At 42.1% G+C, this 16,312-nt stretch overlaps 1 protein-coding gene across 2 annotated transcripts in view; it reads left to right on the top strand.

Moving 5' to 3' along the window:
- The first annotated feature begins 8,288 nt into the window (after positions 1–8,288).
- TRPM8 (transient receptor potential cation channel subfamily M member 8) overlaps positions 8,289–16,312 on the top strand; it is a 53,028-nt gene continuing 45,004 nt past the window's right edge. Inside the window, exons 1-3 of one of the 2 annotated variants that reach the window (XM_074872502.1) lie at positions 8,289–8,379; positions 14,083–14,187; positions 15,777–15,850. In XM_074872502.1, coding sequence (XP_074728603.1) covers positions 14,089–14,187; positions 15,777–15,850 — 173 coding nt within the window. In that variant the 5' untranslated portion in view covers positions 8,289–8,379; positions 14,083–14,088. Of the gene's footprint in view, positions 8,380–14,070; positions 14,188–15,776; positions 15,851–16,312 lie in introns of those variants that run through there. The other variant, XM_074872503.1, reaches the window with a different exon arrangement.

Here is a 16,312-nt window from a genome sequence, read left to right as displayed (position 1 = left end):
AAAGGCACGTGTTTACTGGGTGTACTTGGACTACATACTGGGAAGTGTCATGGGGAGTCTGTAAGGAAATGGGACAGGAGGAGTGTGCGATGGTGGTCAGGCTGTTGCAGTGCAGAGCTGGCTGCTCTCTGTGGTTACATGGACAGCCTTAACAGGTGTCTGCCAGCATCTAAGAAATTGGTTTCTCTGCCTCAGAGAGCTTAGTGTTGTTCTCTCTCTCCTGTGCATATCAGCCTCAGGTTAACTATAAATCCAGCTTTTTGCTTCTGTTGTCTCTCCGGTCATTGGAATCCTAGAGCATCTTGGGGCAGGTTACGGCTTCCCACAAAGTGTACCGTGGAATTGTGTTATACAGAAGGGCTTGAGAAGGATGCAAGTTAGGGTTCCTCCAGACAATGGCTGAATTAAGGAAAAATGAGTAAGAAATACCAGTGTCTTTGACAGTCCCGCTCTTTTACAACAGCTGCATTTGCATCTGGGCTATTTGCAACAGGCACTGCAGACTGGTAAGTGAATTTAGCCTGTGCCCACATGTGTTCTGTGCTGTTGGAGCAATAGTCCAGTATCTGCTGCCAGAAGGGCAATTTTCACAAAGTTGAGGCACCCTATATTTTTTACTCTGGATGGCCTGCATTTCCAACCACACTTTCCAGCTGAACAATTCTCCTGGCACTCTTTTCGTATTACTTCCATGAGGTTGATGATTGTTGTCCTTTTTTGTTCTGTGGCAGCAGGAGAACAGAAACAGAAAGCAACAGGACTTGGACAGGTTATCTCTGGTCAACCTGGTCAGGGATTGGTAATAGGTAGTGTGTTCCTAAGAGCTGCCAAGTTTGGACATGGGATATGTAATTGCCTGACTGCGTGCTTTTGGTCCCCTCCCTGGTAAGTCCTGTCCTAGGTTAATAAAAATGTCCTTAGATGCATCTGGGGGTGAAAAGATCTGTGGGCCAAAAAGTTGGATACGAGTCGGCAGTGTTCCCTGGCAGCAAGACGCCAAAGACATCCTGGGCTGTATTGGCAAGAGTCTGGCCAGTAGGTCCAGCAAAGTGATCCTTCCTCTCTGTGCAGCACTTTTGAGGTCACATCTGGAGTGCTGCGTCCAGTTTGAGGCTCATCAGTGCAGAAAACACCTGGATGTACAGACGTGAGTTAAAGCAGAGGCTGCCAAGGTGGCTGGGGCTGGAGCACATAATGCGTGAGGAGAGGTTGAGGTGAGAAGGTGCTGTGCGGAGATCTTAGTGGTATCTGCAACTGCCTAACGCAGGAGGGTGTAGAGAAAATGGATTCAGACTTCTCAGAGATGTGTGGGAATAGGGCAATGGACACAAGTTGGAACAAAGGAAATTGCAAGTAGACAGTAGGAAAAAAAAATCAGCCTGAGAGTGGTCAAACACTAGAAGAAGGGTCTTGAGAGGTTGTGGGATTTATGTTCTTTGATATATTGAGCCACGTGTAGTTCAGTTCTGTTTACCTGGACCTCTCGATGTACCTTCCCACTTACCTGTCTCTGATTCTATGATTTCCAAGGATTAAAGGTATTTTACCTAGGATCCTGTATTTGAATATTTGATTAAGCGTACCTTTTATAGCGGGGGATAATCAAAGGCCTACTGCCGACTCACACTATTATCCGCATGGCGGTGTGAAATTGGAAGAGATGTACAAAGTTTGCATGTTACATCCAGTTTCCAGAGAATGGAGGCTGAAATAGTCACAAACATATGTTCATTTTGACTGAATATGATTAGATGAATATTTTAATAATATTCCTCTGTAAAAACAGATGTACTTCTTCACTGGAGTAGTTTCTTTTGGTTAAATTAAAATTTGTGAAAGCTTTTTCTTCAGTGTTACCACTTGTCTTTGTGCCATATAGCTTTGATTTATGTATATGATCTCAGTGCATGCAAAATAGGCGTATGAATATTATGCATAAAAACACCTCAAAATTGAAAACTATATTGTTTATTGCTAAACTATATGTTTAGCATGTCTCTGTTATGAACTTTGCAACAGTGAGTGATACCAGCTATTACTAAGGATCATTTTATGAATCTTGCAACAATGTTACAATGAGCCTTCAAAAAATTAATTCACTTGATTTTTTTTCTTAAACATTCTGGGTATATTCAAATATACTTTGTTACTGAAGTACATGTGCTTCCTTTTAAAGAAGGTGGTTTTGATTAAGTTTGGTTTTGATTAAGTTTACTATTGATGAAAATAAGAAGAGAATTTATTACTACTTTCAATTTTTTTTCAGTTTTTAAAGATTCATTGCTGTTGTGTAAATGCAGTAGACTTTCCTGTGATAGTCATCAACCTGACTATTCTGGGTTAATGCACATTTTTATTTTGATCCTAGCTAAATTCAGAGAAACCCATATAAGTGTAGCAAAGCTAAGCTTGTGAGCCTACTGCATTGAAACTGGTGGGAGTGAGTCTTCAATTGACTAGTGTGCTTGAGGCTAGGGGCTTGCTTGGTTTTGTTTTGTTGTTTTTTTTTATCTTCTCTTGATCTAAAGTGTCCTAAGATCCTCTCCCCCTTCTCTTCTCCTCTCCCCCTTCTCTTCTCCTCTCCCCCTTCTCCTCTCCTCTCCCCCTTCTCCTCTCCTCTCCCCCTTCTCCTCTCCTCTCCCCCTTCTCTCCTCTTCCTTCTCCTCGTTTTTGAAGCTTGATGAAGACTTTCTCAGAACATTTCCATCAAATTAAGTGCATAAAAGCCTGAGGTGCACAATTGCTAGTCACTCTGAACATTCATAAGCTGAAAACTACATAATTAGTTTTGGTGGGTTTCTTTTATTTTTAAGGCTTTTACAGAAAGAATCTGACAGTGTTCTGTTCATACCTATTAATATTTCACACCAAAATGTGCTTTTAAAGCTTTCTGGGCTAACATGCATATCAGAATGATTTCACCCATTGTTCTCCAAATGCAATACACTCTCACACTTAAAGTAAATACAAGTGTCTGCATTTAGGAATCTAAGTTGTTAAAAAGGATTTTAAATGCTTGCGAAACATCAGGATAGGTAATAAGAGAGGGTAGGACCACAGCTTTCTGCTCAGTTGTAACCCAGCTTTCAAGGTCCCATAACGCTAGGTCTCTGTGTCTAGGAGACTGTCCTCTTTAAGTGAGACTAGGTGGACACTCAGACTAATAAGTGCTTCTAATAGATTTGGACTTTGTCAATAATCCCTTTTTGAACAGTTCAGATATCTGTAATTGCCAAAATACTGCCATTTTGCACTAGGTTATGTTCTCTTTAGTGTGTCATTGTAGATTTGAATATTCTCTTACATGCCTTGGAAAGGCAAATGGCTACAAATAACAAAATTGCTTTCAGTAATTAATATTAAAACCTTTGTGACTTGAGCAGCCAGGTGGAAATTCCACTCAAAATGAGTAAGAATCACTGGAGCTGGGTATCTTTTATGAAATTTTGTGAAGTGCTCTTTAGGCTTTTCCAAGATTTTTAAAGACCCAAACCCCAAAGGAGCTCTGCTATCTGTGTTTTTGTTGCCAAAGTTGTACTATAATGGGACTTACCACACCTATAATTCAGGTAGGACTCTGGTATAATTTGAATAGCTTCGCTGACCTTTCTTGCAATGAAGAATACCTTCTGCAGCTCCTCATTTTACTGAGCTTTAATATAACCCAGAAGTTAAGCCAACAAATTGCCTGTATTATCTGGAAGAGACTTATTGTAGTGTCTGGTAGGTGCATCCCAGTGGCCCACACACAGAGAAATAGGAGTCAGCTCTCCCTTTCTTTCCTAAAAAAGAGGAGGGAGGGGGAGGTGGGAGGAAGTCTATCCTTGTCCTTTTGCTTGATTTGAAGAGTTTCCTCTGCTCTGTCTCAATGCTTTTGTGGGGTGCTTGTTGCTAGAGTATTGGCCTGCCATCCATGGAGCAGCTTCAGATGTTCTCCTTAGCCAGAGCTGGGAAGTGGTAAAAGACACAAATAGGGAAGTTCTCGCCTTTTCTGAGAACAGCTGGGTGTTTAAGGAGTCAGGTGAGGTAGAGAGACAAAGCACATGGAGTTGAAATGACAGATAATTATCTTTAGGTCTTCCTAGGTTTGTTGTGCTCATGCTATGTTCAAGGTGCTTTTGAGGATGAGAAGTGCTAAAGTATTATCTCATAGTTCACATTTAAAAATTTTCATTGCTATCTCCCCCTCCTCTTCTAATTCTGTTGAGAAATGCAGTATCTTAGCTGGAAACATGATGAAACTGTTTTATTCTCCCCAGTGGTTATGAATCCAACGTCGCAACATAAAAAGGGTAAGGAGCCACACAGGCTGTTACCCCTGCTCAAGGTGAGTCTCTGCAGTTTGGATAAAAAGGAAAAAAGTGGGTCACTACAGCAAGCAATAAAAGCTGGTACAGAAGGCAGGTCATACACAGTAAATGAGCTTCTGTGCGCAACGGCATCGGTGTCTGTTTCCTGCTCAGGAGCAGGACCAGTGTTAACAGCTCGCAGCCAAAGCAAAATAAGTCCAGAGGGATTTCTGGGATAGAAATGTTCTTTGTGAATCTCCATGTAACACTTTGTTTTAGCTTCTGTAATTAGTAAGTACCCTGGCCGTTCTACAACAGTATTTGGCATTTTGTTCTTTCTGGTGATCCATGGGGAGAATTTAGACTAGGGAATTAGCACTTAACAGAATCAGTATTTCACCTTTTTGACGATTTGATCCATCATGCTTCGATAGTGCTGCAAAACCCATCTGTATTTTTGCTTGGGCTCTTCTCTGAGTTTCAGGTGGGAACAGATGGCCCAAGCACACCCTCAGCCATTGAATTCTGTGGTGGCTATGCTGTGAATCCCTGTATACAAACCTCTAGTAAGCCATTGTCTTTAAACAGTGTACTAATAATGGGTGGCTCAAAGCTTAGCTAAAACAAATTTGTTCCTAAAAAAGGATTTCATGGCCAGTAGTGGTGATTTTAATGCTGTCAGCCCATGACAGTCTCCTTGGCATTAAAAATTTCACTAGTTGTGGTGAAATGAGACTAACTTAGTTAAACAAACAAACAAATAAAAAAAAAACCACAAAGCAAACTTTACAAGAAAATTAATATATCGGTTAACTTCACAGGTGCACTGTCAATTCTGCCTTCACCAGTAAAAAAGCCCCTCTTATGCTCTCATAGGTCCTGGGATAGAAAGTAATTTACTGCCAACCACTGAAATGAATTCTATAGTACTTGGCTTTCTGCTCATTGGAGGCTGCAGGGTTCAGAAATCCCTGTAGCTCTTCAGGCACCATTTGTCTTAAATCTGCTCTCTTGCTTTATACTTTTTTTGTTAAAAGATCACAAGGTTTATTCGTGTGCGGAAGCACCTTTCTTCTGTACGGTCTTTGCTCTCAGAACAACAGAAAATGTTTTCATATCTATGTGAACTTCCATTTCTCAGTAATACAAGTGCTTGTTGTATTTTGATTCCTGCATAGGTAACAACACTGGTGGTCTGAATGCTGATCCTGAAGATGAGGGCTTTTACTTCACCGATCATAGAAACACATATAGCTCTTTGGCCAGGATCCACAGTAACACCTTTTCTGTTCTTCACAAATATTCACCTCTATTTAGTCCAAAACTGGTGTTATATACTTTCTGTGAATTGGGAAAGACAGCAAATTCTGTGCAGTTTGGCAAATTCTCACTGAAATCTCTCCAGTGGAAACAGACCTGATTTTGCCAGAATACGGTAAGTATTAGTGTATTTGCTATCACTTGGTATAATTACTGTAGGTCTGGAATACTTGCATGTGTGTTCTCAGACCAAGAATGCAGGAATGCTGGGGAGTGTAAATTATTGCCAGTGGAGGAGCTCTTGTCTTTGGAAAATATTGATCATCTTTGCCCAGGTAGACTAAAAACTTCCGGACACATTCAGAGAGCATCTCTGACTTATGCTTGGGGTGCCAAATTTCTTACTTGAGGTACGGGGGGATTTGTTACACTTGAGAGTTATAAAGTGGCTCCAAAAATCTGTCTGCTCTCCAGGTTTGCTATACATAATAGGACCAGGCAGGAGGGTTTGTTCCCCAACTCTGCAGCTACTTTTTTTAAGGGATGGTTGAGCTCCCATTACGTACTCCTTAGTTTGTCTTCTTGAGAGTTATCAGCCAGACTGGTTTCACACTGTGGTGACTAAGGAACTTACTACAGGTATAAACCACAATCAAGATTCACGTTTGGTACTTCAGTAATGTTGATGACCATACTGCTACTGCCTGCCCCTGAAAACTCTGTTCTTCTGAAATAGGATGATAGTACAGCAGCAATTTAGCTCCCCTTCAGGATTTGCTGCAAGTCTTTGATATGTTTCAGTACGTTTCTTAGGAGTGGTGGATCACTGGGATGAGTTACATCTTTGGGCTGAACACACATGTGGTAGAGGCCAGGTGGTCCCTCCTGACTTAAATAAAAGGTCCCTGGTGTATGCTGTTCTAGGAAAAGTTTCTCTCATGGATGGTGAACTTGCATCCCACACTATTGGGTCTAGGTTGAGTGAGGAAATGAAATAACTTTGTGTCAGTTTGGCAGCGCACAGCATACAAAATGCAAACTGAAATAGCCTCCAGTAGTTTAAACTCTTAACCGCTTTTTACTATCAGCTTAAGGTAGGCTTCATGTGATAATAGCTCTGAAAGGACAGGGGAAGTGGGGAGATGTGTATGAAATTACAGGTGTTAAGGCTTTAGTTAAGACTTAGTTTTGTGTGCCTCTCATTTTGTGATCCTAGTAACATTTAATGTTTAAACTTCTTCAGTCAATTTGCTACTTATTTCATAGTTGAACCAACTGGATAACCCAGCCGAGAAGGAAAGAAAATGGAGCAATGGAGTGCATGGCAGCTGCCTGTTCGTAAGTCATTAATTGCTAGTGTGCAGTATGTATTGTTGAGCAGACACAGAGCTGTTAGATGCTGCAGTGTAAAGGTAAGCCCCTAAGTGAAAACTCATGCAAATGCAGATGTGTATATGCCAAGGTAACAAGAGATTTAAGGTAAATAAAGCTATCTCCATTACAGACAGAAGGATTGCTCTGAGGCCAGGCTGCAGGCTGGAAAAATCAGCTCTGTTCCCTCTTCTGCCAGTGCCTCTTGGCAGAATAACTTGTCGGAATTGATTAACCTCCCCATGCTGCAGGTCCCTGCAGAGTAGCAATACCTGCCTCACCATGACTGCAGAGAAAAGTGCGTCTGGGGCTTCTCACTCCTGCCCTTGCAAAAGCTACAGAAGTACTTTTGCTGAGCTTTTTTGGTGGTTATACACTTACATGTCCTAGCCGACTGACTGCATGCTGGGAACAGATTCCAATGTGCATCATTCCCTCCATTTGGTTTCCAAGGGGAAAAAAGCTGGGAGCTGGGGAAGCAGAGGGAGCCCAGTGCGTGGCACCAGGTTCTCTAGTCTGGATGCTCGGAGATCACGGTTCAGAATGTACATTGAATGTAAATTGAACAGTTTAGAGACACCCCTGATTACCAGGAAGTAGCACTGTGAGCTTTTGACCATCAACAGAAACTCAAAACACCTCTGCTTGTTTTTCATGGTTGTGTTTTCAACAGCAGATCTTTAATTACAACACATACTTGTTTTGTCTTGGGCCTTTTGAATAGTATGGCCTTTGTTCTTTCCCTCTGCTGCTCTGGAATTCCTTATGGATTAGAAGCTTCTGCCCTCCAGACCTGGATGTATTTTCTCCTTGCATGCTCATCGACTGCAGTGCAAAGTAAAAATAGGATCATGGGGCAGTGCTTGAGCTGGTGGGGTGGTGACATCTGTCCAAAGCGGGTCATTAAAAGGATGTAGAAGGTTCTCCAGCAGCACACCAGATAGCTCTGCTTTCTGCAAGGAGAGTGGACTGGGAACAATCTGGCTCTCCACTGTGACTATCGAAGCAAAAGAAATGATGCTGACAAAGTGAATAGTTTTAAGGTAAGGTCAGAAGAAAACCAGATTACTTTACACTGATGAGTGTCAAACCAAAAAGTTAAGGAACTGAGAGTAAGATTGTTGTTGGGTCAAAATATCAGTTGTTGTAAAACCCTCTGTTGTACTCGCCAGTGCTTCAACAACCTTGCAGTAAATTAGATTAATAGGTGTTGATTTTAGAACCATTTCATTATTTTCTAATACATTAAAATCTAATTATTTATTCCCACAAGCATTTTCTTATACTCCTGGCTTTTTAATAGTGCTGCTGATTGCATGAATTAGGCGCAGTGCTGTTACCAGTTTCTGCAGTACATTGGCAGCAGGTGGGACAGAAGCATTGCTGTTCTCTTACAGATAACCTGCAACTGCTAGTTCCTGTGCCCTGCTGCAATTATGCCTGCCTTCATTATTAATTGGTGAGTAATCCTGCTGTTGCTTGCTCCTGTGCATTATCTCTTCCTCCGTGTCCTCCCTTAAAAGGAAACCATGACACAGATAAAAAAGGTGGGGCTTTGCAAGCTGAAGTATATCAAAACCTTCCTCTTTGAGTAATGATTTCAGAAGGCTTGCTGGGGCATATTCTGGAGACTTTGGTGAGTGTTCCACAGTGGTATGTGATTAGTCGTTGATTTTTCTGTACTTAAGAGTATATACTTTTAATATGCTGAAACTGAGGTAGCTGTGCATCTGAAGTTTGGCAACATCCTTTCCTTTTTCCGAGCTTTCACATAAAGCCTGTTGCTAGAATTATGTTAATGCAAATAGTGGTTACGTTTATCTGAAAGCTTTCTGAGAATGGAAGCTGGTCTTGCTTTTTCAGTTGCAGACAAGTTTTTTAAAGTCTTTATCAAAGTCTCTTTAGAACTAGTTATTTTGTCACTTTTTATTTTTTTAGTCACCTCCAAACTGAAGATTTTTTTGGAATATGCTCCTTCAAGTAGTGTGGAAGTCATAGTATTAGTCTTATACTTTAGAGGATTATTTTGGTGTTTATCTAATGGTTATTACTCTCAAAATGTGTTAGTTCAAGAAAGTTATGCTTTAATGCACCAGTCAGTGCTTTAAAAATGTCTTCCTATATATTTAATGAGTTGGAAATACAATAGAAAATGAACTGTGCCTGTTACGTAGACTGCAGCTGTGTCACATCTTTTAAAGTATTTACGATTGCTGTGTTATTTCTAACACTCACGGAGTTAATGAGCTTCACTCACAAATATCAGCTAAACACTGTGGTATCAATGCAGCTCTTCGGAATTTAAATTTAAAAATAAGTCCAGGGTTTTCAGGGTTCCTTTGCAGTCTTGCTAACTATTTTCAGTTTGTTTGCAGCACGTTTATTCTTATCAATTATTTACAAAAGCAGTGAGGCAAACTTGAAATCCTTTAGTGTTTTGAATGAATAATTTAATGCCCTTGTTTCCTTTTAATATTCTCTCTGTACAGTTATGTTCATAGTCACTTTTCTCATGTTAACTTATTAAACAAATCAACAAGTAAAGTAAAACTCTGTCAATAAATAAGTTGTATGGATCCAGACCAAAATGTATTCCCCCTCCCCGTGGAACTTTTGTCTTGAATTAATAGCTTTAAAAACATATTTACACCAAACATCAATCTTATGAAATTATAAGATTGCTTTCTGGGTTATTAGGAAACGTGTCTCCCAAGGCACAGCTGCCAGTCTTACTCAGTTAAATAAGTGATATGGTGGAGGGTGTGTGTGTTTTTGTTTTGTTGGTATTTTTAGGCACAATGCTCTCTCAGCCATCGTCTTGGTTATTACCAAAGTTAGCACTTCAAAAGGGCAGGATGATTGTTTTGTGGCTGTAGCCATCTAAATTCCTCTGGCACTGTGTCTTTCTAGAAGAGGAACTAGTTCTAGAGCTTCGATAACTGCTGCTCTGCTTCTAGCTCATGCCTGGAAGCCATCCTTGCACTAGGTAAAATGTGCAAGCTTGTGTCCTGCCTGGGGAGGGAAGGAGGGATCCTAAAATGTTTGGGGTGCTGAGTGAAACCTGTCATAACCCCAACACCGAGGTGAGCTGTTGTCCTGTAGCTTGCTTGCCCTGTTTGGAAATGCAATATGAGAGCTACCAGTCCTTTGCTGGAGGAATTCTTGTTCACCAGGACCTCTTGATCTGCTCTGAAGTCAGGGTCATACAGGGAAGGGGGCTGTTACATGCAGGACCCTGGGCTCATTTGGCGTTTGCAGGGTTTGTGAAAAGCCAGGCAGGCCTATGGGTGGACAACGGATGGTCGCATACTTAAGGAAGATAAAGCCAAGACTGTGTTTGCCCAGACTATAAAGCCAGAACCACTGTGTTTGGTCTTGCATCTGTCAGCGAACGAGTGATGTTAGCCAAGTCCCTGAATGATTCACAGGCCGTTCCTTGGGTCTCGCTTCGTGGGTGCCCAGCAGAAGGCTCCACTGGCCCTGAAATGGTCTTGGGAAATTAATGAGCAGAAATAGTAGCGTGGCTGCTCTTGGTAAGCTTCTAGTGCTTTGTATGCCTTTAATGGAACCCTTCCCGTTGGGCCAGTGGAGACGGGAGGTCACTAGTGCAGGCACACACATGACACTCTCGGGGTTCACAAGCGCACACGTGTTTGCAGATCCTTCGAGCACCGGCACAGCCCCTCTGTCTGCCCAGCACCACTGCCCAGATAGTTAAGAAATAATTTATTAACAAGATAGGAGAGACTGCAGTGATCAGGCACAGGGCTCAGCCAGACAAGCCACTGGCCCATTTCACATGCAAAGGGCCCCTTTTATACCCCTTTCTGCCTGTTCCTCCTTTGTTCCTCTCTGTCTGCCTTCCCCTCCTCAGCTGGCAGGATTCCACTGGCCCCCCCTCCACCATCCTTGAACCTCAAGTTTGCATTCTTACCAGCTGCAAAGTCCCAGTTTGCATTAAGTTTCTTGCTAAACGCATCAATTACTGTGACTGACAAGGCATTTTTTCTTGTCTTTTGTTTCCACAATGCTTGTGTGCTAAGTTGGAGCCTCTGTATATTTTGTGTACGGCTTCTGTCTTTTCCTTAGTTATCTCATTTGACAAGCCTGTCCTGTCAGATAACCTCGCTGGAATAAACTTTCCCACATTCCACATACCCTTATCAATTAGTGTGGCTGACCAAGTTTGGGTCTCATCACTCCCTCCCTTATTGTCTGTCAGTCAGGTTTTCCTCTCTGCATGTTCTAGTTTATGGCTTCCTCCTTTTCTTTTCCCCTTTTGCACTGAAAAGGCCCTTGAGCAGATACCCTCAAAGGAAGAGATATTCTCTCCTTCCACAGATCCTTGCAGTTCCTGGGCAAATAAAGGCATGCTTCTCTTCTGGAGATCTGAAGCAGGGCATGACCAGGCTGGTGGCCTCACTGGAGGTCAGTTCGTTCTAGTGTTTTGCTGTTATGAGCTGTTTTAGTTAGTTTGCTCTGAAGTCTTTTCCTGAATCTGGCGCAAAGCTTGCCAGACTTCTGTCCTTGCTCTCAAGATGGGAACTACTAGAGTAATTAATGTAAAGGAGATTATGAACTTCAAAGGAGTGTGTTCTATTTTCTTCTTCAGCTTCTACTTGAGAAACAGCATGACACCTTTCTGTAGTGCTGCGAGAGGAAATAAATTGGTCTGAGGCAGATCCACTGTCTGAAACCTTGAGCAAGTATGTAGAGCCTGACATTTATCTGCAGCTGAAGAGTTCCCATGTGGAAGGCTTAGGCCAGCACAACTGTAGCTCTCAGTGGCACGTGTTTTGACAAGCCACTTCTGGCTTGGTGTTTCAGAGTTGAAATTTGAGGGGGAGAGATTGTGATGGGAGATGAAGAGACATGAAGAGGTTATACACCATTGGGTTTCAAAGGAAAGGGTTTTTTTGTTTTTATTCCTCAGGGCTGAGGATCCCAGATACCCCTGGTGGGGATATGGTCAAAAAAGATCATATAATCATGGGATCATAGAATTATTTAGGTTGGAAAACACCCTTAGCATCATTGAGTCCAACCGTTACCCCAACACTGCCAAGTCCACCACTAAACCGTGTCCCTAAGCACCACATCTACACGTCTTCTAAATACCTCCAGGGATGATGACTGCGCCACTTCCCCGGGCAGCCTGTTCCAATGTGTGACAACCCTTTCAGTGAAGAAAATTTTCCTAATACCTAACCAAAACCTTCCCTGGTGCAAATTGAGGCCATTTCTTCTTGTCCTATTGCTTGTTACTTGGGAGAAGGGACCTTCTTTCAGGGAGTTGTAGAGGGCGATGAGGTCTCCCCTCAGCCTCCTCTTCTCCAGACTAAACCCCCCCAGTTCCCTCAGCCGCTCCCCATCAGACCTGTGCTCCAGACCCTGCACCAGCTCCGTTGCCCTTCTCTGGACACACTCCAGCACCTCAGTGTCTGTATTGTAGTGAGGGGCCCAAAACTGAACACAGTATTTGAGATGTGGCCTCACCAATGCCCAATACAGGGGGATGATCACTTCCCCAGTCCTGCTGGCCACACTATTTCTGATACAAGCCAGGATACCATTGGCCTTCTTGGCCACCTGGGCACGCTGCTGGCTCATATTCAGCCGGCTGTCGACCAACACCCCCAGGTCCTTTTCCACTGGGCAGCTTTCCAGCCACTCTGCCCCAAGCCTGCAGCGTTGCGGGAGGTTGTTGGGACCCAAGTGCAGGACCCAGCACTGAGCCTTGTTCAGCCTCATACAACTGGTCTCAGCCTGCCCAGGTCCCTCTGTAGAACCTTCCTGCCCTCGAGCCGATCAACATTCCCACCCAACTTGGTGTCATCTGCAAACTTACTGAGGGTGCACTTGATCCCCTTGTCCAGATCATTGATAAAGATGTTAAACAGAACTGGCCCCAGTACTGAGCCCTGGGGAAACACCACTTGTGACCAGCCACCAGCTGGATTCAACTCCATTCACCACCACTCCTTGGGGCCGGCCATCCAGCCATGATGAAATGCACTTTCCAGCCTTTTGCCTTTTCTTAGGTTTAAATCATTCCTATTGCACACAGAAGGTGGGTGGGAGGAATAGGGTTTTTTTCTGTGCTCTTTCATCACTTAACAGTGATAAAGAGTGCCCCAAGTAAACTGTTTTCACACTTGCTAGTTTTTGGATCTCAGAAGCCATGTATTTACACAGGGATGCTTCATCAGAGGTGGAGAATGTGAGTTCTGGTGTCTGGGAGTATCACCTGAGAGGCAAGCCCAGTGTGCACAGTGAGAAGAAAAGGCAGGAAATAAAACAGTGTTGGAAGGAGAACTAGAATTTGAGCTCACCATGTTAGCTGGCTGCCAGCCTTCCTTTCAGGAAAACATCTTTTCCAGTATTATTTTGCAAAGTAACATAAAAGGAATTGATTTGCTGTTAGCATAAATAAAATTTTGTTCTGTGCTTTGGTGCAAATGAAGTGATGCTCCTTCAAAGATAGGGAGGTCTAATACAGGCATCTGCTCTAGAGGGCAACTGAGGTGTGTCTGCTTCCAAGGGTAACTTGTGAACTTTTGGATCCAATACACTTTAAATCCACTCGCTCTTCAGATCGCACATGTTGACTCTCCTTGTTACAGGAGTGGACAGAGACCTGAGGGATCAGTGTTCAGGTGCTGCATCTACTCTAAGTTGACGTACTGCCAGACCAGCTTCTTTTTACACTGCAGTTCATTTTCTCTGTGATTGAAATGCTTCTTCTTAACATCCCCTTTAATTTGTAAATACCCTGGATTAGGGACTGCTTATTTTATGTTTAAACACTGAATAGCACAAGTCCTGTGCATGACCACCAGAGATGGGCAGGGAAAGAGACTTAAGATATGGCAAAGAATTGAATGGGATGGCATAGAAGGTACGTTCCTTTCTCAAAGCATGTTGGCTTGGTTCTTTTTGGAGTGGGGAAAGAAAGAGGAAAGTCTCTTTGTGGTATGAAATAAGAGAAAATATTTTCTCTGGATGTTAGTTTCACATTTTAGGAATCAATACACTTCCTAATCCTTTATGCTGGATTCAAATAACCTCTCCCTTGCTTTCCTAGGGTGCTAAGTGTCCTTGCTGGTTTTTATCTAGTGAAAGAAATGACCATTGCTCCTTCATCTACACCATGCTCTTTCAGGTTTCTATGGGCACCATGCGACACCGAAGAAATGGCAATTTTGAGAGTTCCAGACTCCTCTATTCCAGCATGTCTCGCAGCATAGACGTGTCCTGCAGTGATGCTGTGAGTATCTCCTTGATAAGCTTGGGGGCTGTCTTGGGGGTGGGCCACAGTGGTTATGAATTAGGTCATGTCAGGAGAAGGATGATTGATTTGTCAGTTTTTCCTTTATGAAGAAGTTTTCTTAGCCAGTGGCCCTTCAAGCAGTAGTGGTGCTTTGTTGACATGGTGAAAATCTAAGGATGTATTGCATTCCTTTTGATCCCTGTAACTCTTTATTGTACAGTTTTAGTCACTTCTGGTTTTAAATCCTTTTTCACTCAGTTAAGAGACAAATCCTCTGTCTCTGTAAAGAAGAACCCCAACCTCTTCAGCAACTTGATGGCAAAGGCAGACAACATATAATTATGTTAAACATCCCTTTCAAGCCTCAATGTTTTGCTGATCACAGCGATTGGCAGATTCTTTGCTTCTGATGGGCTTGCAAGAGGCCTAATGACTAGCTCTTAGGTCTTTAGCAAGTGGTTCCCCCTCCCTTTTATTTTTTTGGTCTTGCATCATTGTGGCTTTTACTGTCGAATTATGTTCTCTTCCATTTTCTTTGTTTTGGATATTATACTTTATATGCTTTTCTGCTTAGAATAACTTCCTCTTAACTGCGGTTTAACCAGAATTGTTCTGTAAAAATGGTAAACTAAACTATAGCTGTATGTCTTCCCTTTTCATCCCAAACTAAATCTTAGTTTGCAAACCCAAGCTGCGCTTAGAAACAAAAAACCCCTCCAAACCTTTATCAGCAAGTGAGAATTTTTTTTTGCTTTCCTATCTTGCAGAAGCAGATTAGGAATGAATTTCCCAAATTGGAAAGGTTCCCCTGGCTTGTGGAGTTTCAAGGTTAATATGAGAGTTAATGGTTAAATGAGCTGGAGAGACTTTGCATTCCACTGAGCTCACATAAAGCATGACTTTAAGTTGTTCATGTCTCCTGCTGGGGTCTTTTTGTGTTGAATTAAAATAACCCCTACCCAAGAGGACGTTAAGGTCTTTTTTTTTTTTTTTTTTTAGAAAAAAAACCCCAAACCAACAAACAAACCAACAAAAAACCCACCCCCAACTTGTGAAGAAACAGTGTTTGCCATAGTCTTAAGCAGTATCTAGACCACTTAACCCCTGTTTGAAGAACATTGTCAGTGCTGTAAGTGATTTGGAAACAGGGCAAGAATGCAAATGGAAATGCTCTACAGTCCACAGCTAAAAGCAAGACATTTTCTATGCGGGTCTTTTGGATTAAAAGCTGAAATTAAAATACACTCACTCAGGGCATCAATTTGTTTTGCTGTTCAAGATTTCTTTTTTTTTTTTTTTTTTTTTGAGGGGAAAGCCATACCTTTTGCATCTTTAGTATATATTGTGCTTGATAGATACGAAAATATTGATATTACATGTTTTTGGGAATACCTGTTTTTTATTTTTAGTAGTCTTTTGTGTCCTGTCAACTCCCATCAGTGCTTTCTAGTTGCCCTCCACCATCCACTTTGAGAAAGGAGACTTGTGAATTTGTACTAGTTTTCTGTGTTTAAACTATGCTGACTATTTCTGAAGTTTCTTCTATGAGTTACCAGGAGTAAACTTTTTTAAAAATTATTTTCAAGGATTTGGTCAACTTCATCCAAGAAAACTTTAAGAAGAGAGAATGTGTCTTTTTTACAAAAGACACCAAGTCAATGTAAGCAGACATTTTTCTCTTGTTTTACAGGTGTGGGGACCTGGGAGCTGAGGGTATTTCTGCTAAGCCATGTGACAGGGGTTGGGCGGGGAGCAAATTTTTGGGGTTTTTGTTACAGAGTCTGAATCTAGCAGTTCAACCTCACCTCAGTCTCACTTGTACAACTCCTTTCGTTGTCACTGCTTGTTTGGCTTGTTTGTGTATGCCTGGGGTGTTCTGCAGTTGTGGTCAAAAAAGCTGGAAGTTTGGTGGTTGGACAGAGACCCTGAAGTGCTTGTCCTAGCTCTAGACCAGTGCTCTCCAAACTATTTTGATTGCACACCCCATCAGTAAAAGATTTTTGAGCGTCCCCCAATATATGTTTGTTTATAAACTATATACATCTACTCCTGTAGTAATGATGTGTACATTCTAAAACCTACACCAAAAAAGCGATTAAAAAAGGATGAGATAAAGATGAAA

The sequence above is a fragment of the Strix uralensis genome, chromosome 6 (genome assembly GCF_047716275.1).
Source record: "Strix uralensis isolate ZFMK-TIS-50842 chromosome 6, bStrUra1, whole genome shotgun sequence".
Taxonomy (NCBI): domain Eukaryota; kingdom Metazoa; phylum Chordata; class Aves; order Strigiformes; family Strigidae; genus Strix; species Strix uralensis.
Note: the sequence above shows the minus strand (reverse complement) of the source record. Positions and strands in the feature narration are given on the sequence as shown.